This window comes from Rhinolophus ferrumequinum, chromosome 22 (assembly GCF_004115265.2).
Source record: "Rhinolophus ferrumequinum isolate MPI-CBG mRhiFer1 chromosome 22, mRhiFer1_v1.p, whole genome shotgun sequence".
Classification (NCBI taxonomy): Eukaryota; Metazoa; Chordata; class Mammalia; order Chiroptera; family Rhinolophidae; genus Rhinolophus; species Rhinolophus ferrumequinum.
Window position 1 is genome coordinate 16,794,458 of NC_046305.1, and position 20,622 is coordinate 16,815,079.

Genomic DNA, 20,622 nt, shown 5'->3' on the forward strand with positions numbered 1-20,622 from the left:
TTGCTTTAAAACTCTCTAGTTAGTCTGTTTTATTCTCAATTTATCATAGTCTGTCCAATTATTCATTCCACCAATATGTATTTGGTGAGTACGTACTCTTAAGCCAGACATTGTATAGGTGCCAGATATTGAAATATTGTAAGAAATTTCCTCTGATAATATTGACCTGACTTCACTCTCAGATTAATCACTACTATAGTTTCCTATTGATCATGAGATTTGAAATCTGATGAGAGTTCTTCGTTTACTAGCTCTAGGGCATTAGGCGTATTAGTAACCTCTCTTATCTTTAGTTTTCTCTTTTATAAAATAATGACAATAATACTATCAACCTTATAAAGTTGTCAGTGACAACCTGTAGAAAGTATTGGTTAAATATTAAGTTTAAAAGAAAGGACTGAGGGGGGCTCGTGAGGGACGTAAGGTACATAAATCCTAATTATATCCTTGTGAATCAGTTTGATTCTTTCGCACACAGTGAATGCCTGTAGAAACCAATAATGCTTGCCAGTTTTTTGATAAATGATTTCATTTAAATTTCTAGAGGAAGGTAAATAAAGAGAAATAATAGAGACTTATCTTGATTTTCTTCTATGAAATTAGCAAAGGCTTGTATGAGAAACTTTTCTTACTGTCTGGCTAAATGTTCCACAAAGACTACAAAATCTAAAAGCACACAGAGAGAAATGCTTTTTGTTTTACTCTCTTATATTATAGAAATTATCCGGATGGCCTTTTAAGAGGGTTTTAAATCTTCAGTTGTTTGTAAGTTAAACGAAACCTAACGTTTTTAAATGCTTGCTCTTCTTCAAGTTTCGAATGAGGACTTTTGTATTCATTATTTCCCATCATCCTTGCATTGTACTGGTATTGAAGAGGTAATTTTGCTTGGACTGTCAAGAAAGCAGGCCTCAGGAAATTTACTAACTTGCCCAACATCACACCGTGAGTGGCCTGGGTCTCGATCCTGATACAGTTATACCGTCTCATGCTGCCTCATGGGAAAGGGCACAAATTTAAAGTGAGAAAAGGAAGGAATTTTTTTAAAAATTGGATTAGTAATGCTCAGTTGTTTCTAGTTCCTCCAAAGATACAACGTGGCCCTAAACTTATGAAAGTCCAAGTTGGTCAAAGAGCGGACATTCCATGCAATGCTCAAGGGACGCCTCTTCCTGTAATCACCTGGTTTAGAGGTGGAAGCGCCGTGCTGGTTGATGGAGGGCAGCACATTAGCAATCCAGATGGAACGTTAAGCATCAATCAAGCCACGCTCTCAGATGCCGGCATATATACATGTGTTGCTACCAACATTGCAGGCAGTGATGAGACGGAAATCACACTTCATGTCCAAGGTGATTTTTGGTATAGGAAAATATATGTATGGTGGGGGTGGGAGTGGGAAAAACTCCTCAAATCTATACAAAATATAGTCTTGGATCACTTTCGGAAGATTTCTATGTAACTTTTATGACTCCTTTACTTAACTTTGAAAGGAGAACCATTCCAGAAAGAAACGAAAACATACTGTTACTAAACCTACATCCATTTTTGTATGTTTATTTTTGAAAATGAAATTGCCATGGATAATGTAGATGATGGAAACAATCTTAGATAAGTGCCCCACTCGCGGTATTTGGTTTGGGAAAAGCTGTGGGCAGAGTTGGTTCGAGCAGGATTTTGCATCTTAGTGGTTGGGTGCCTTCAATATTGATCCCTAGGAAATCTAGGTCTATTGTTCTCTCTAATGATGTCAGCCTTGTTTATTCCTTCAAGCTACAAATATTTATCAAGCTCCTGCCAGGTGTCTGTCATGTTCTAGGCAGTGAGGAGAAAGTAGTGACAAAGGCAGAACACTTGCTTTTATAAGCTGTTCTACTGTGAGTAGGCAGAAAGCGAGCAAACAAATGAATAACAAATGCAGATCGTGAGAGGTGCTGGGTAGAAAAATTAAAATAGGGTGATGCTTCCAGCAGTTGGCTACGTTAGGTTGTCAGGTTGGACTCCTCTGAGGAGATCATATTTAGGGTGAGGTCTTGTTGACCAGAAGGAACCAGCCGTGTGAAAATCAGGGGGAAGAGCATTCCTAGTCAGAGAGAATACCAGTGCAGAGGCAAGAAGAAGAAGAGATAAACAGGTATCGTACTTAGCAGAGTACTTTGTATTTCGTTCCAGGCTCATCGCAATTCTTTTTGGATGGATGGCTAGGACGTTGTTGGAGAGCTTGTCCAGTTCATTCATTCACTCAGCAAACTTTATTGAGTGCTTACATTTATGGTTGAATAGGAAGATAGACATTATAAAATAATCTCATAATTACAACAAATTGCTTAGTGCCATCATGAAATGGTAGAAATAGCTATATAAGTTTTTAACAGAAAGATAAATCAAAGAAGAAGCCTTCCTTAGGGTAGGGACATGCCAGATGAGATTTGAAGGATGGGTAGAAGTATATTAGGTGATGGGCACGGGTGCAGTAGGATGGGGTGGGGGAACCTTCCAGGTCATAGACTATGAAGAGGAGGGAACGTGATATTTGGATACACTGGGGTAAATAATAAATTAACCAATAAAAGACAGCTGGCTGCATTCCAGAATGTGTGCTGACTGATACGGGGTAAAGCTGGACACATAATCATGAACCAGATTATCCAGGACCTAGGAACCGAGATTAAGGTGTTTAGACTTTTTCCTAAGTGCAATGAAAAGACTTAGAGGCCTTATTCCTGGAGAAGTGATGCATCAGATTGGGATTTTAAAAGGTCACTTTTTGGGAACAGAATAATTTGGCCAGAGAAGTTGAGGGGAAACAGCTGGAAACTTGAAGTTGTTCAGGCAAAAGATAATGATAGCTGGACTTGGAGAAAGAAGGGTATGGATTCAAAAAAAATATTTAGGAGAGGAAATCATTAGGAAATGGTGACAGGTTATATATGGGGAATGAAGGAGATGGAATGACTCCCCAATTTATTCATGAAATAGATGGTGAGGCTGTTCAGAGAATTTGGATACACTGAGGGCACACTGGAGAAAGAGCAGGTGTGAAATTTTATCCTACAGCCAAAATGAATAAAAGTAATTATTTTAATCAGGAAAGCCATACGATGAGACTTGTGGTTCCGAGAGAATATTCTGAGGACTCTGTAGAATCTGAATCCAAATAGACACATGTTTGAGAAAAGGACACCTATAAGAAGCCTATTGAAATAGTTCTGGCAAGAGAAAGTAAGGGTTTGAAATAAGTGGGGGCCCTAAGGATAGAGAGGAAGATACAGATATGTAAACATATGTGGCACTATGTGACTGATTGGATGTGGAAGTCAGGAGTAAGAGAGAACGTCCTAAGAAACACCAGGTAGAACATAATGCCTTAACTGAAGGAACAGAGGAAACCAAACAGGATTGTAGGAAGCATGAAATATTGACTTTTGGGAGGACATTTGGAGTTTTAGATCCCTGGGTCATATCTAGGTAGAAATACCTGGCAGTTAGAAATATGAGTTGTATTTAAAAGAAGAATCAGGAATGATAGCAACTCACTGATGTAGGTGGTTGATGATGCTTCATGGAGTGATATTTCCCAAGGATAGCCTGTGATAATGCATTTATTTTTCTAATAGAACCGCCTACACTGGAAGATCTAGAACCTCCATATAACACTCCATTCCAAGAAAGAGTGGCCAATCAGCGCATTGCATTTCCATGTCCCGCAAAAGGTATGTAAAACTCGGACATACAGACATTGGCGTGATGTTACAGTGTCCTCAAATTCTGTATTGAGCCCAAAACATCATTTTTATAAATTCCACTTGTAAGTCCTTGTTATTACATTTGGGCATAATAGAAACTAATCCCGCTTTCCAATAACAGCCCTCAGAAGAGGTAAAATTCCCTCCTAGGAATTGTATTGTCTTCCATGGAAAGACCTGACATTCTCTCAAACTTGCCTCATCTAGTATGTTTTCCATGTAGTTCACACTCTTTCCTGTCACTTCTTAGTTCATTCCATTTTGACAAGATTTCTCTTTAAAATGTGGCAGCTTAGTGCTATTCAAGATATTCCACATTTATCTTGCTCAGTGAGAAATATAAATGAGGACTGTCCCGTTATTTGTTCTGGATACTTCTCTTCTGAAAACCTCTTTTCTTAGATTTACCCTGTGCTGGGAATTCTAGAGCCAGGTTGTAACTTGGCCCTCAGAGACTTATTCAAGACCCCTCTCTCCCTGAGTTTCTGGGTTTTCTATCTGCCATGTTTCCTGGCCAAAGATTGTTATTATCTCTCCTCAGGGGGATGTGAGAGGCACTGTCGCTATTACCCTTATTCTGGATGCTCAGGAGGTAGTTAAGAATATCCTCTCGGTCACATGCATTTATCTGCAATGACTCAAATGGGTTTGTAGCAGTTCTGGAAAAACCAAGCAGTATTCTTTCCCTAACCGCGAGGAGTGTCCATATCGCTGGTTGCGTTAGCGCCCCTACGTGTGCCTCTTAGCAGTTGTTCTTGGACACAGCCCCAGTGAAGGTCCTCATGGCTGCTTCTGTTTCCGCAGCAAGATTTTGCATCTCTCAACAGTAGTTCTCACCAGTGATTATTTTCTACTAGCTTAAAAGATAACTATAACAAACTTTTCAGATATCAAAAGAAGTATCAGTAACTATTCCCAGAGCCAGGTAGGGAGGAAGGCACAGAATGGAGAGGAAACCTTTAGAAGGGTTTAAGTTCATGGAAATATGTGGGCACTCCCTATGGCTAGCCCCATGCCAGTGATCCGTATTGTTCCTTGCTCTCTACTTGGATCCCTAACTGCTAAGCTGGCTTGGACTTCCCCTTTTCAAGCTGTTTTGACTTCCTTTTGTGAATTTCATCTTGTCACTGGCTATTCTGCCATTTATAAATTAAAGATAATGCAACTTATTTCTTTGCTTGCTCATTTGTTTTTTTTCATTTATTAACTCAACAAATATAAATTGAGGAGTCCGAAATCCATAAAAGAATGAGTGGGCTGTCACACCTCTTTTTTCCTTGACAATATAGACAACTGCGGTCCATCAGTTTTACCTTCTCTTTCTCACCCGTCCATGTTTTACGGTCAGCACAATGAAATAGGCCAAATTTTTAAATTTATTTTTCTCATAAATATATTGTTCACAGTCACTTTTAAGTCCTTAACTCAATTTGAGTTTAGCCTTAATCACACATTCTGTATTTTCCTGCCATTTTTTTACTTGTCTTTGATTGTATGACCATTCTTTAATAGTTTTTATTATCCTTTAATATAAAAGATTAACAATGTCTTTTGCAATAATTAGTTTTATTTAATGTACTTTCTTTATATCTTTATAGGATGAAGTAAATTTTAAAGTACCTATAATAGTGCCTGACACATTGTTTCCTAAATAAACATTCTCAGTACAAAGTTAATGTTTGTCTATTTCCAATATGTCCATTGGCTCATTATGTACTTTAGGATGGTTTTATCACTTGTACTCACAAGCACATCACTTTCATTTACTCTGTTGGTCATAAATAAATGCAAGACATTAATTCTGCTCACTGCTTTCTCAAATCTCTTTTCAGCATAAAAAGTCAAAAATTATTCTATTGTCTTATGTTTAACAGCATGAGATCTCCAGGAGACCTGTGGATATTAAAATTTTTCATCTCCACTATATCAGGTCTATTTGAAATGTGAATTATAGAGCTCAATTTCTTTTTATCATTTATGCATTCTATTTGGTTGGGAATCGTCATGCTGTGTTCCTATGATAGTATCATATTTTTGCTCTTCCTTTATTTTCAGCCAAAAAACTCTCCCTGCATCTAGTCCTTGTGAGTCATTTTCCATGAACTCACTCAAGAAAATGCTTTGCTTTGCTTACTATCATCTGTATATCTCGATAAATCAACTCTGATCAAACTCTACACTAGAGGCCACGGGTCTCTTAAAACTAATCAGGAATTAGAGGTGTTAAATACCATAATCTCTTTAAAATTCCATGCTAGGAAACATATCTTAAAAAGTAGCATTTTACGTTAGGGTACAAATTACAGACATAAGAAAAAAATTTATTTCTCCTTAATATACTTACATATTTAATAATGGTTTCTAATTTTGTTGTAAATATCATAAGACTTTAATTTCTTGTTTAGGTACCCCCAAACCGACCATCAAATGGTTGCGGAATGGTAGAGAGCTGACAGGCCGAGAGTCCGGTGTTTCTATCTTGGAAGATGGCACTTTGTTGGTTATTGCTTCTGTTACACCATATGACAATGGGGAGTACATCTGTGTGGCAATCAATGAAGCTGGGACCACCGAAAAAAAATATAACCTCAAAGTTCATGGTAAATATAGATAAAAATGCTAAAATCACATAATTGAATATGTGACATTTTCAAATTATGTATGTTATTCTCTCAATGTAGTATTATTTAATATTAAAATGAATAGAAATGTTATCAAACAGAAAACAGGTGATCTGATCACATTTATTTACTGATTGATTTGCCTTAAAATTTTATGTAAATCTTTATTGAGACTTTATAACATTGAAAATTCAAATGGTAGAAAAAGATACATAGTCAAAAGTCTCATGACCCTGAGCTGAACCATCTGTACTTATCCTTCCTAGGGGGAAAGAAAGTATTAGCTTTGTATGTATGTGTGTGAGTGCATGCCTCTTTCTGTGTGTGTGTGTGTGTCTGTCTGTCTGTCTGTCTTCCCAGAAATATTTATGCATATGCAAGGAAATCTGAATATATAGTTTATCCTCTTTTATGTATAAAAAGGTACACATATAGTAGAACATTATATCCATTACTGTGCACCTTGTCTGTTTCACTAAAAGGAAAATTCTATCTTGGGGATTGTTCAATATTCCTAGCTCTTATGTATACCTACATAGCATTCCACTCTATGGTTGTACCGTGATTTTCTTGACCTTTCTCTATTAATGGTAAGCATTCAGGTTGTTACCAATTCTTTGCTATTATAACACTTCAGTGAAAATCTTATACATTTCTCATTTTGTCAAAGGGTATGTGCTTTTTAAAATTGGATGGATATTGACTTTCATAGCCACTGGGCAATATTCATTCCCATCAGGAAAGTAATGAGCCCCATGTGACTTATTAAGACCCCAGGAGTTTGTATTTTAAGTGGTATGTGGAATACATAAGTTCTCCTTTAAATTTATCCTAAAGTTCATCCCTAATTCCAAACTCTGAAATAATAATTAAAGGAAAAATTCAATAAGGGTTACTTAGAAACATATTGGTGGAGACTTTTCACTTTATATTATGGCACATGCTTAAATATGACCAGCCTTTCTAGCTATCACATGTCTCAGAATTTGTTTAAATAATAGTTACAATAAAATTATCTAGCCATGGTTCCTCTCTTTTTGCAGTCCCTCCAGTAATTAAAGATAAAGACCAAGTAACAAACGTGTCTGTGCTGGTCAATCAGCTGACCAATCTCTTGTGTGAAGTTGAAGGTACTCCATCTCCCATCATTATGTGGTACAAAGATGATGTCCAGGTAAGTGGAGACATCCAAAATCTACATCATTCTTCACCTCTGCCTCTCAAATGAATCATTCAGTTGTGACTTCTTAATAATATCGAAATTTTACTTCGATTTTAATTATGCATTTTTATTAGGACTGGAAATAACACTGACCATTTTGGCCTTTAAAGGTGACCGAAAGCAGTACTGTTCAGATTGTGAACAATGGGAAGATATTAAAGCTCTTCAGAGCCACTCCAGAGGATGCGGGAAGATATTCCTGCAAAGCAATGAATGTGGCAGGCACCTCGCAGAAGTATTTTAACATCGATGTGCTAGGTGAGGAAAACATGCTTGTAAAAAACTACAATTCAGATGCATTTCTTACATAGGACAGAGCTGACTGAAAGAGTAAAGAGATAAAAAGTTGATAGGAGAAATGTCATTCGTATCACTCTATCGTTATTTTTGTCTTTAATATGGTTAAAAGGAACCATATGAAATAGAAAGTGTAAAGGGATTTATTGTTTATCATGCAGTGAAGTCTTTGGTTATTTGGTCTATTTTGTACATAAAATAGTAAATTACTACTTTTGTCAACTTCTCCATTTAGGCTGGCAGGAAATTCTCTGGGTAGTAACTATATACGATGATACAGAGTGAAATTCACTCATGCTATCAACATCTCCTGAAGCTGCCAGATTGTACTTGAACTAGGGAAGGTAGAAAATCCACCTTCCCCTGCATTCTAATTATTGTGACTAAATCACCTCAGCCCTGATTCTAATTAAGGGGGGGAGAATTCTGGGAGTGGGTAGTAGCTGTAATAAATTGGGGTATGAAACATTTTAAATTTTTTAATGGTAATCCTAAATTTAAAACTTTAGAGTGTGTGAGATTATGTTTGCCAATATGAGTTTACATTGTAATAAAATGACTTCCTCTCTTGTCAGTATTTTGCACATCAAAATGGGCAAAGGGGTGTCAGTGAGGTCTAGGAATGATGCTGCATTAAAATTACCATGCATGAACTGCTATACCTTAAAAATAGTCCCTCTCATTTGTCTTCTCAAACCCTGCAGTACTTTGCATATCTTCTACCAAAATTACCATTATTATCTTTAAGTATAGGCTATAAAAACTAAGTAATCATCTCTATCATTAATCTCACTGGCATTATTTCTCTTGGCACTCATTTATTTGGAATTCTTTTTATGTGCTGATGACGCCTAAATTTTTATCTCCAGCTCAGACTTCTCTGAATTCTAGTGATTTGTAGCTAATCTTCTCCACAGACCCTGGACTTGAATATCTTACTGGTGTAGCAAACAGAAAGGTCTCAAGGAATGTCTATCCTGGTCACTTCAGTGATGCTTGTCATAGAGACGACACCTCCATCCAGCCACTTGCTTCTGCCAGGACCTAGCACTCATTCTTCCTACCTCCCTGTCCCTGACCCCTTAAATCTACATCTTCTTACGTCGACTTCCTAATTCCATTTTACATTTTTTATCCTTTCCATTTCCACCGTGAGAATATTATTTCTAAATGAATTAATGTAATAGTCTCTTCACTGCTCCCCTTCATCCACTCTTTGCCACTGGAATCCACTCTTCATTTAACAGCTAGTGTGGTCTTAGCTGATATGATCACAACCCTCCCCTACTGAGACCCTATAGTGGTTGGTCATTGTTCTGAAGACGAAGACCAAGCACGTTAACATGATGTGAAGGAGAGGATTACAAGGTCAGGAAGGCTTACAGGAGCTCTTCAGTATGCTTGATAATTCCAAAAATAAAAATTAACATAGTCAACATTACATATTATATCCAATTTTAACATAGGAGCCCTTTAAAAGAGACAAGAGTAATATGTTTCAAACAGTGCTATGGTGTAATATGTAGAATTTGAACATTATACGATTGACATCAATTATATCATTCATTATCTAAAATGTATAACAGTAATAAATTGTATTCTATGAGTGTCACTGCTCACTAATATTCTAAACTCCTTTTATACATAGGTTTAATACTCCTCAAAATGAGCAAAATGAGTTCTATACTACCATAATTCTTTCAGATAATTGTCCTGCTATCCAGTCTTTCATGAGTGTGTTCCTAGGTTTAAATTTAACATTTGGTTCCATAGATGTGATATGAAAATGGATTATTGTGTGATATTTTTAACAATAAGATCTTGTTGAACTGCTATAAAAATCACTGATTATCTACTCTCATTCCCCCTACTCTTTTTGCTAAGTCATAGATTCTCATGATAAAATGTCTTTGTTCCAGTCCCACCTACCATAATAGGTGCCAACTCCCCAAGTGAAATCTCAGTTGTCCTCAACCATGACACCACCCTTGAATGCCAGGTCAAAGGTACTCCCTTCCCAGTTATTGGCTGGTTCAAAGATGGCAAGTGAGTATCTTTTCTGTATTTGTTGCAAGAGTCTAATAAATAGGAAATAGATGTGTAAATGCATGTGGATTTTCTCCCTCTTAATTATTTCACCAGAGTATTATTCAATGAATGTGAACGAAAACCAATATTGCTCAAAAAATGGTCTCAAAGTCTTGTAATACCTTTCGTCCTTGTGAATTACAAAGCTCTTTATGATTGCTGAGAATGTATTTTAGAAACATAGAGAAGCTCAAATGTGTTATACACTAAATAATCTGTCCCCAGGCTAAGAATGAAAAATGCAAGGTCCAAAGACAGATAATTTTGCCTTCATATAGAACTGTTTAAATGATTAAAAAGGAAATATGTTTATGACAACAAGATGAATACTTAAGCTTAGTTCTATATATGGACAAAAGGCACCAACACAGAAGAGCAATTAGATGTTTCCCAGACTTTAAGTTCAAGGACCGCTGAGGTTTGCCCATACTGATATTACTCGTGAGAGCTTATTTCTCACAGCATGGTCACAGTTCATGTATTATAGTTTCTGAGAGCAGCAGTGCAAGACCTAAGTAGCAAAGGGTAAAGATGTGCAGTGTATGAAATAACGGATTGTATGCAAACTTTTAACAAATCAATAAGAAAGACAAACTACAATGTAGAAAATATATGGAGGGTATGAGTAGACAATTGAAAATACATAGTTAAGCAGTATTTGTATTAAAAAGTGGTCATCCTCAGTAATTTGCAGAATGTAAACAAAAATAATACAATTTTGTTTTTCACAGGTCAGATTGGCAGAAATAAAAAGAGGTTGAAATTATCAAGTGTTGGCTAGTGTGGGAAATCAGGATGTAGTACTCTGATGGGAGAATGTACATTAGTTTTCTGAAAGGCAGTTTGTTGATATCTATTAAAATTTGAATGCTCATATGCTGTAATATAGCAATTACACTTTCAAGATCTGGGAGCGGGAAGTAGTCATGGGTGTCCAAAGCAAAGCTTGGTTGGTAATATTCCCTGCAACTTTGTGACGGCAGAAAGGTGAAAAGTGACTAAAGAGAACAGGTAGGTAACTTATGGCAAGGTGGTATTATGAAACACTGTGCAGCAATTAAAAAGAGTAAGATCAAACTATATGTACCAAAAGTATCTCCATAGCTATTGTTGAGTAAAAAGAAAAGTAGAGCAATGACATAGCATCATTTATGTATAAAAACTTTCGATCCCTTTGGAAGTACGTTTATGGGTGAAAATGTTTAGAAAAACATGTGGAAGAATACCAGTCACACTATAATGGTGAGAAGTCTAGAGAAAAGACTCACATTAGGGAAAATAAGCCAAGGAGAACTTTTCTTATTATAACGCTTTTTTGTTTAAATTTTTATGTTACTTGCTTAATTACCAATCAATAAAAGTTTTAAAGTTACTTAAGTTTAAATAACATTACTAATTATTCACTTCCTTTAAACACTTAAAATGCATTTAACTAAGGTACTTTAGTCCCTAAGCTTTTGAGAACTTTATATAAAATGTGATACCAAGAAATAGTAAAAGATGCTACTATAGAAAATTAAATGTTTCTGTTTAATCTTGTAATCTGACTTCTGGTTTATTAATGTAGCTGTGCATCTAATTATCATGTTGCCAAGTCTCTGCAACTTTTTAAAAACTATGGGTCTTCCTAAAAGAAGATCAATGAATTTTAAAAGTATGACGGTTGGGAGATCATAGACTTCAAAAACGATGGTGTTTCAAGTATTAAATAAAGCTGCTGTCTATTATAAAGAGAGTATTATATATTAATAGTAGTTATTAAATAACTGAATAGTAGAAAAAGACTTCTTTGATCACTATGTGTGAGCATAAATATCTTTAGGCATAAATATCTTTCAGTATTCATGGTTATAAAAGCAGTTATATTTATTACAATGTCTACTTTTTGGAAAAGTTGGCATGAGCAAAGCCTTTAGTAAGTAATAATCATTCATTCTCTTGTGAATACTTTTCCAGGTATTATGATGATATTGGTTTAAAAATAATATTGGTTGTCCTAGTGAAGCTCCTATACTCTTAGTTTTTCTTTTCTAAGTGATGGTAGAAATTATGGCTATGCAAACCAAAAACAAACAAACCAACAGCCCAGAAGAAGAAAAAGAATAAGGGATGAATGAGTGAAGCAAATAATGACACTACCGGGTTTCTATTAATATTCTTCAACAATTTAAGTTGGAAATGAAGAAACGTTTCATTTCAAAGTGATAATTATCTAACTTTCATTAGTAAAGTTGTTTACTAATTCTATTGTTCTGAATAGGAGTACTAACCACATCATTATATATATTTTTTAGATTTATACTAAAAAATTCAACTTTGATTCATATTTTTAACCTCAGATGACCTAATGATTTTTGTTGTGATTACTAAGAGAGGAAACACAGGGAAATAAAAATAGACCCATGGAATAAAATTTTGTATTTTCTAGGCCTTTATTTTTGGGAGATCCCAATATTGAACTTCTAGACAGAGGACAAGTTTTACATTTAAAAAATGCACGAAGAAGTGACAAGGGGCGTTACCAGTGCACTGTGTCTAATGCAGCTGGCAAACAAGTCAAAGATATAAAACTGACGGTGTACAGTAAGTGTGACTTTCTTACGTTTTTTATTATTATCAATTCTCAGTATAAATGGAAAAGCCAGATTTACTCTGATAATAACTGCTCTTTTATTCATACTGAATAATTTGGAGTGCTACTTGCTTTAGAAGGAAGAACCTGTCTTCATGTGTTTTAAGCTAGAATGTTAAATCCAATTTTAATGCATTTTACCATTACGTATGGATTTCTTCAAGTGGTCTAGTGGTTTTCATAGCATCTCACCTAACAGGTCAAAAATTTCCTAATTGCTTAGTCTATACATAAATCAAACATCTATATCCTTTAAGGTGCAAAAAAAAAAAGAAAATAATCCTCTTAAAAGAGTAGAGATGCATGACACAGAATGTAGCTGATGGTATGCCAACTCAGTTGTTCTGTTTTCAGTCCATCTTGGTATTTATCCTGATCACGTTGTAGTATTTTAAATGTCTTATAGTGTGCTGCTATTTTTTCCCAACTAAGTCCGCACCAGAGATATGTAGCCCTCATTTCACTAAAATTCTCAATATCCCCTGAGGAAGGTGACTGGCAAAGTCATTTTACTTTTTAGGCACAGAACCATAAGGAAGACATAAGGAAGAATATTGTGTTGCAGGCATAAAGAATTACACAGTAGAAAGGAATGACACTCAATAGGTCAGTCATGCTCATTGTGATTCCACTTAATGTTGTCTAACATCATTCTCCACTAAAAGGAACCAGGGCTTCTTGGAGAAATGGTTCATTCTAGGGCCGGGGCAGAAAATATACAAGATGAGCCTGGAGCATGGAGTAGGGCCAGAAAGTAAAGAAGTGCTAAACAATAAAAGAACATGGCTATGCCATAGGGTCCTAGGAGCCAGCCGAAATAGCTTCCAATGGCCAAAACTGGAACAATTTGAAGAACAAAATAAATAATGTAATGTTAGAGTAGAACCCAAAGTATAAAATAAAGTTCCCCGAGTCCATATGGATATAAATAAATGATTGAAAAATAAGTAAATTGGAGAGAGGAGACAAATCTTCCATATAGAATAATTCCAAATAAATGATGTCCCTCTGAAGGAGGTAGCACATAGCTTCCTACCCCATACATAAGAGTGGTTTCTTTCAGAAGAAAGGGGGTAAAGAGAGCAACTCTACAATGGGGAAACCTGAAAAAACTACCTCAACCAGATTGTCAAGATCAGGGATAATCATATTGATAGTATGTACCCCTGCCGTGATTTGATGACAATGGCAGTTTACCTCTGTGATCTTCTCCAAACCCATAACCCTATTCCAACCATAAGAAAAACATTCCACAAAATATCCTCTTCTAAAATAAAAGTGCAATAAAATAATGTCAAGGCACTAAGTTCAAGTGCATGCCATTTGATTTCTTTTAAATTGTTGCAATTATAGTGCAATCCTGGAATATCCATTGTTCAGAATATGTAGCAGTTCTGAGCCACTTGAGTTGTTCCAGCAGCAGAGTCATCATGTGGTGTGAGACGCCAGGCATGTGGTTGCAGAATTATGGAAGATACATATGTACCCAATTAGATGAGTAAAGTTGAGTGGATGACGTCTTGGCAGTTCCAAAAAAAACCGAAAAACAAAAAAACAATGTAAGAAGCAAAAGTTAAAAACTGCACAGCTATGACCAGTAGCTGGTTCTGCAAGCACTTAGACCTTTAGTATTTTTGGGGGAGAGGGCCTGAGGTTGTACCACATCTGACATTTTTCCTCCCTTCGTCTAATTTCAGATGTATTATATTTACTTTAGGTGGGGTTTTATTTTGTTCTGCTTTGTATGTTAAACATAATGTTCTCAATACTATAATATAATCTATTAGATCTAAATGAACCCCTGCAACAATAGCTGTGACTCTGCTTTTACTGAAATCTGAAACCCAAAAGGAAGGTGATGAAGATTGACAAAGCAGGCCATTAATTATCGGTAGATAAATCACAGACTTCCTAATTATCTTTAATTTGTATTTACATTAAACGCATTACTTAAACATCTATAACATTGAAGTTTTTGAAGCAGATACTAAAGCTTAGAAGACTTGTTTCTGTTCTGAAATTGTTTGTAGTTCCACCAAGTATTAAAGGAGGGAATGTCACCACAGAAATATCAGCATTGATCAACAGCATAATTAAACTGGAGTGTGAAACACGGGGACTTCCAATGCCCACCATTACTTGGTATAAGGACGGCCAGCCAATCATATCCAGCTCTCAAGCACTTTATATTGATAAGGGACAATTTCTCCATATTCCTCGAGCACAGGTCTCTGATTCAGCAACATATACGTGCCACGTAACCAATGTTGCTGGAACTGCTGAAAAATCACTCCATGTGGACGTCTATGGTAAGGAAAAAAATATGTGCTTGGATTATATACCTTTCTTTCCAGGCTCTCTAATTTGCCAACTTCCAGTTTCTTCACTAATAAGGTCTTGGTGGGTTTGGTGATTTTCAATATGCATGGGGTGGAATTGGAAAAATGTGTCCCATGATTTGGAAAGATATTTTTAAAAGCTACGGTTAGCAAGAAGTGGTCCATTCATTTGGCCAACCATTTACCCATGGCACTTGGGCCAACCATACCATTTGTTTTTTATGGAGGAGGTAACATTATATGGAGGAGGTATAACATTATATGGAGGAGGTATACATTATAACGTAACTGTTTGCCTCTTGTAAACCACAGTGTAGAGTATCCCACAATATTAAGAATAGTCGCAGATTGGGTGAACCATGAAGGCGAACCCTCTTTCCTCAACAGCCTAGAGGGAGACGGACCTGTAGGTAGTTTCTGGTCAAACTGTGTGAGGAAAAAAAAAAACAGACACACACAAAAACCTTTATTTCATTAGGATTCAAAAGAAGCATCTGAACTATTAGTCTTTTTCTCTCTAGTTCCTCCAATGATTGAAGGTGATCTGGCTGTACCTCTGAACAAGCAAGTGGTTGTTGCTCATTCTCTGACACTGGAGTGTAAAGCTGCCGGCAACCCTCCTCCAGTTCTCACCTGGTTAAAAGACGGGGTACCTGTGAAAGCCAGTGACAATGTTCGCATAGAAGCTGGTGGGAAGAAACTAGAAATTATGAGTGCCCTCGAAGCGGATCGGGGACAGTATGTATGTGTGGCTACCAGTGTGGCAGGAGAGAAGGAAATCAAATACGAAGTTGATGTCTTAGGTAAATAAGGATGTCGTTACCTGGATTCTCAGTTTCACAGCCAAACCTGACTAGTTTCTTAAGTGCTTTTTGGGGGCCATGAAATAATCAAATAATCTTAGAGAAGTTAGTTATCTTAGTTATCTGTTCTGCTCCGGGCTGCACATTCCTGAGTGGCAGATTTCGCTATCACCAGAGTACCAAGATCTAAAAACCCTCGTACACTGTCCACTGATCTTGATAGGTATACTTTGTAAGGACATAGGTGCATTTTACTTCAGATGACAACATCTGAGTACAATGAGTGATAACATGGGTTTCTGTCATGAGCACTGTGCCACAGAACAGGAAACTAGTCTCTGGGTCTTCGGAGGTCATCTTGCAACCTCACCAGTCTCTACTTCTTTATTAATTGAAGGCTTTTGAAGAGAGACCCCATTTTGGAAGTCCCTTTCTCCTATTCTTATGAAAATATGCCATATAAAATATGGATCAACTTTCCATTTAGATGGCACCAGCAGCAGCATAGTGCTAGATTAATTGAGAAAAATCCACAATATGTAAAAAGTACATTCATCGATCCTGGCAAGTGTGTATTGTAATATGTATTTTACATTACAAATCCCCTTCATGTACCAAATTACTGTGACACTTGCCAACAATCTAAACTGCGACTTAATGTTGTTTAAAGTGATGGCACATTTTTTTTCTTGTATATATTTCATTACAAGCGACATCTCTGTTGTTTTCCAGTGCCGCCGGCTATAGAGGGAGGAGATGAAAGATCTTACTTCATAGTGATGGTTAATAACTTACTGGAACTAGATTGTCAAGTGACAGGCTCTCCACCACCAACTATCATGTAAGGGTTTTGGTATGTCTTCTAAGTACCGCCCACTTCTTTGTTTGAGTGTTTTAGAGAGCTGTGTTGAAAGAGGTTCTGTGTCATTGAAAAGTGGTTGTAGAAAATTACATTCTTTATAGTCCTCTTTTAAAAGACATACTCTATATACAAGGTGGCTTTCACTTCATACTCACAGGGCCCTTAAATTTGCTCAATTAGCGGAATTCCATTTATGCTCTTAGAAATTACATTTTCAGTTCATAGAGATAGACTATTGGTCAGTATCTGTTAGATCTTCCCGAGGCACTGAAATGTTTAATGAATGACTAAATAAAAAGAAATGTACCAGACATGTTAGGGAAATAGAGTTAACATACATATATGTTTACTAGTTCTTTATTCTCATTCCTTCATTCACAAAGCATTTCTTGAATACTTATCTTGTATTTCAAAAGTACTACAGGATATGCAAAGGTGTAGTCAACTAAGGGAATAAAATGTGTTCACTATGATTATAAAACTATATGGAAAGTGATTAACTCTTAAGAAATGAAAAATAATGCTAAGATTGTGTTCATTTTGCTAGTTAATATTATTTAAGCATTTGATATAAATAATATTTAGGGGCATTTGCCTCGTCCTGTAGCCCAAAATTAATAGAAGAATGAAGAACTCAACACTTAGTTACTAGGTTCCAACAATATGCAAACTTCTGTATTATGCCAGGTTTCCTTTATTCTTTTCCTCATTTACTATTTATTTTATAAAATGAGTAAATAGGAAATTAGGCAAAAACACAACTGAGAATTTATGTATTTATGTATGTATATAAAAATCTAATATATAAATAAATGTAGTTCCTCCAAGAGATATAACACACACACACACACACACACACACACAAGATGTGATAAAAAATACAGTGACTGTTTAAATAAAAAAAAATATTATAGTAAAAGACACATTAATCCCCCTCAAAATTCTCCCCCTTGCTTTAAATACACTTATCCCATCGTTCTTGCCACTTTCTGAAGCAGTTCTGGAAGTCCTCTTTTGTAAGTGTCTTTGGTTGCACTATCGTGGTTGTCTTGATGTCCTCATTGATTCAAAACATTTACCTCTCATGGTCATTTTGACTTTGGGGAAGAGCCAGAAGTCACACGGTGCCAGATCTGGTGAATAAGGTGGATGAGAACTCACCGTAATGTTTTTATTTGACAGAAATTGCCATACCAGAAACAATGTGTGACATGGAGCGTTGTCATAATGGAGGATACAACTGTTTGCCCATTTCTCAGGACATTTTCTATGCACATCATTCAAATGCTCTAATAAGCCCTTATAATATTCAGAGTTCACTGTAGCGTTCCTGGGTACAAACTCAGCTCACACAATTGCATCAAGGTCAAAATACACAACTAACATCTCATTGATGGCACTCAGCCTCAGCGTTCACCATATTGTTTGATCACACTTCCACATACTACATTCAAGGAATTTAGTCGGTTATTTAAAATGTATATATATATATATAGACTTCTTTTTGCCTTGTTTCTGTAGGTGGCTGAAGGATGGCCAGCTAATTGATGAAAGGGATGGATTCAAGATTTTGCTAAATGGACGCAAACTGATTATTGCCCGGGCTCAAGTGTCAGACACAGGCCTTTATCGGTGTGTAGCAACAAACACTGCTGGAGACCACAAGAAGGAATTTGAAGTGACTGTTCATGGTATGCTAAAGAAGGGACAAGAGCATTACATTTCAAATTAATTTGTGCATTGTTTCATTATCTAATTCAGATTGTAGCTCTAGATAAATTTTGAGCTGTGGAAAGTAATGTAAAGAATGTGAATTTGAGTTAAATAATAGTAGATTTTGAGTCACTTTGCTAACAGAGATTTACCCAAGAGATACCATGTGAGTGAATATAGACATAACTTAAATGTTAAGAAGTCTATGCTGCATAGAAAGCCAGGGTCTGAGAAATGAGACCAAATAAGATAAAGGAGGCAGGCAGCAAATTTCGAATAAAGGGGTTAGGTCAGCATTGAAGGGTTTAGCCAAAATAAGAGGGAGTGTGAATAAAATCATTTCCAGAAATGGAGGCTGAGGGTGTTGTACAGGATCCAGGGCACGTAAGTGCATTCATAAAACTGGCACAATAGTGTTAAAACCATTAATTTAATGATAGAAGCGACTTTCTGCCAGGGTATTGTGTGTCTCACTGGCAAGCAGAACTTGGGAAGGGAGGGACTGGAATGAGAGACTGGAGAGACACTTGGAAGTGACAGCAGAGGTTTCTATGAACATCAACTTTGTTTTCCCCTCCGTCAATGCAGACTGCATTTTTCCTGCTTTTCCAATCCCGTGGTGGAATATAACTTTCCTGTTTCTCAGTCTCATTTCCAATTCCTGTGGGAGAGAATCTGGCAGGTCCAGCCTAAATCAAGTTACCATCCTGGGTTCATTCAGCCTTGTTCGGGGCAGAGTCATACAGTATGGATATGGATACTGGAAACTCACCCTGATTTAATGAGGCAGTTGTTGAGAAAGGGAGGGACATAATAGATTGGGAAAACACACCAAAATGTGTAAGCCAAACATGCATGTAGATTGTAGTTGCTATAAATACATTTTATTTATTCTTTGGAGAATTAGAGATCCATAGTTAAGCAATAAGTAATCGCTTAAAATATAAATTAAATGCATGGGATGAAATTGTTTTATTTTTCTTTTAAAGAGGGATTTTCCTCTTTGAAAGTTTTGGTTTCAGGTTTTCGCATATAGATTTTCAAGTGTTTAGCCCCCTGATTATGGTTTTCATTTCTTCCCTGCCTCCCTCCCTTCCTTCCTCTTTTCTTCTTTCAAATCTAGTTCCTCCAACAATCAAATCCTCAGGCCTTTCTGAAAGAGCCGTAGTGAAACACAAGCCTGTCACCTTGCAGTGCATAGCGAATGGCATTCCAAATCCATCCATTACATGGTTAAAAGATGGCCAACCTGTGAACATTGCCCAAGGAAACCTCAAAGTAAGTATAAATGTCACTGAGTCCCAAAGGAGAAAGCTACATAGATCTTCCTGGAGCTATCACATTCTTCTTTCTTAATGGTAGATTTTTCCTGTTGGACAGATTTTGCAGAAAATTTATTAAAACAAGATATGTTTTCTTTAGAGTTTTTTAGAACTTAACTTAGTATTTTGACTTGAAGAGTGTAATTAATTAAAGAATAATAACCTTAACAGTGACATCAATTTTAACATATTGGTTGGTATTTTTATTATTTTGATTTATGCTTAACTATGGTGTTTCATGGATGAACAGTGTTCATCAATATTAAGTCAGAGTATCCCCCATGTGTTTACCATAGATTAAGATTAAAGTCATATCAACATAAACCTAACTGAAATAGTCTTGAAAAACATATTTTAAATAATTTATAAGCTTCAAGAGGGCAGAGACTCAATCTCTATGAATAAATTCACTCCTGTATCCTTCACAATGAATATAGTCCCTGGCATATAACTGTACTTCAGTACATATTTGTTAGATAGATAGATAGATAGATAGATAGATAGATAGATAGATAGATAGATAGACTGATTGATTGATTTCAAACCTGGATATCTATATGATGCATTTAAAAGTCCAAATTAATAGCTATTACTGCTAGGATCAATTTAATTGACGAATGTGTGTTGAATTTTGCTTGTAGTTAAGTTTTCAATAATGAGGGCTGTACTGAATTTTTTCCCCAGTACACATGGTAGCTATCTGCTCAATTATTGTTCCTATTCCTATTCCAAATCCAATGAACCTAATGTTGTACTTTGGCTAGTGAAAAGATTCAGTATGTAGCCTTCAAACATAGTGCAAGTAAACAAGTGTTTACCTGGAAGGTGGGTATTTATAATCATACAAGAGTATAATTGCAAACTGTAATGAGTAATTCTAAGAGAAAATATGGAGAGGTGTAAGAACACATAATGGGGAAAGCCTTTAAGCATGAGAGTAATTTATGGAGAAAGCCTTTGAGCAGAGATCTGAAGAA

The 20,622-nt window shown here is 36.2% G+C and overlaps 1 protein-coding gene across 1 annotated transcript in view; it reads left to right on the top strand.

Annotated features, from left to right (window-relative positions):
* The window catches only part of HMCN1 (hemicentin 1), a 398,555-nt gene that overhangs the window by 224,173 nt on the left and 153,760 nt on the right, over positions 1 to 20,622 (top strand). Inside the window, exons 24-35 of the mRNA XM_033093361.1 lie at positions 1,080 to 1,352; positions 3,618 to 3,713; positions 6,152 to 6,346; positions 7,411 to 7,541; positions 7,700 to 7,847; positions 9,806 to 9,932; positions 12,403 to 12,557; positions 14,637 to 14,915; positions 15,467 to 15,748; positions 16,481 to 16,589; positions 18,132 to 18,301; positions 19,447 to 19,601. Of these exons, the coding sequence (XP_032949252.1) occupies positions 1,080 to 1,352; positions 3,618 to 3,713; positions 6,152 to 6,346; positions 7,411 to 7,541; positions 7,700 to 7,847; positions 9,806 to 9,932; positions 12,403 to 12,557; positions 14,637 to 14,915; positions 15,467 to 15,748; positions 16,481 to 16,589; positions 18,132 to 18,301; positions 19,447 to 19,601 (2,120 nt within the window). The remainder of the gene's footprint in view (positions 1 to 1,079; positions 1,353 to 3,617; positions 3,714 to 6,151; positions 6,347 to 7,410; positions 7,542 to 7,699; positions 7,848 to 9,805; positions 9,933 to 12,402; positions 12,558 to 14,636; positions 14,916 to 15,466; positions 15,749 to 16,480; positions 16,590 to 18,131; positions 18,302 to 19,446; positions 19,602 to 20,622) is intronic.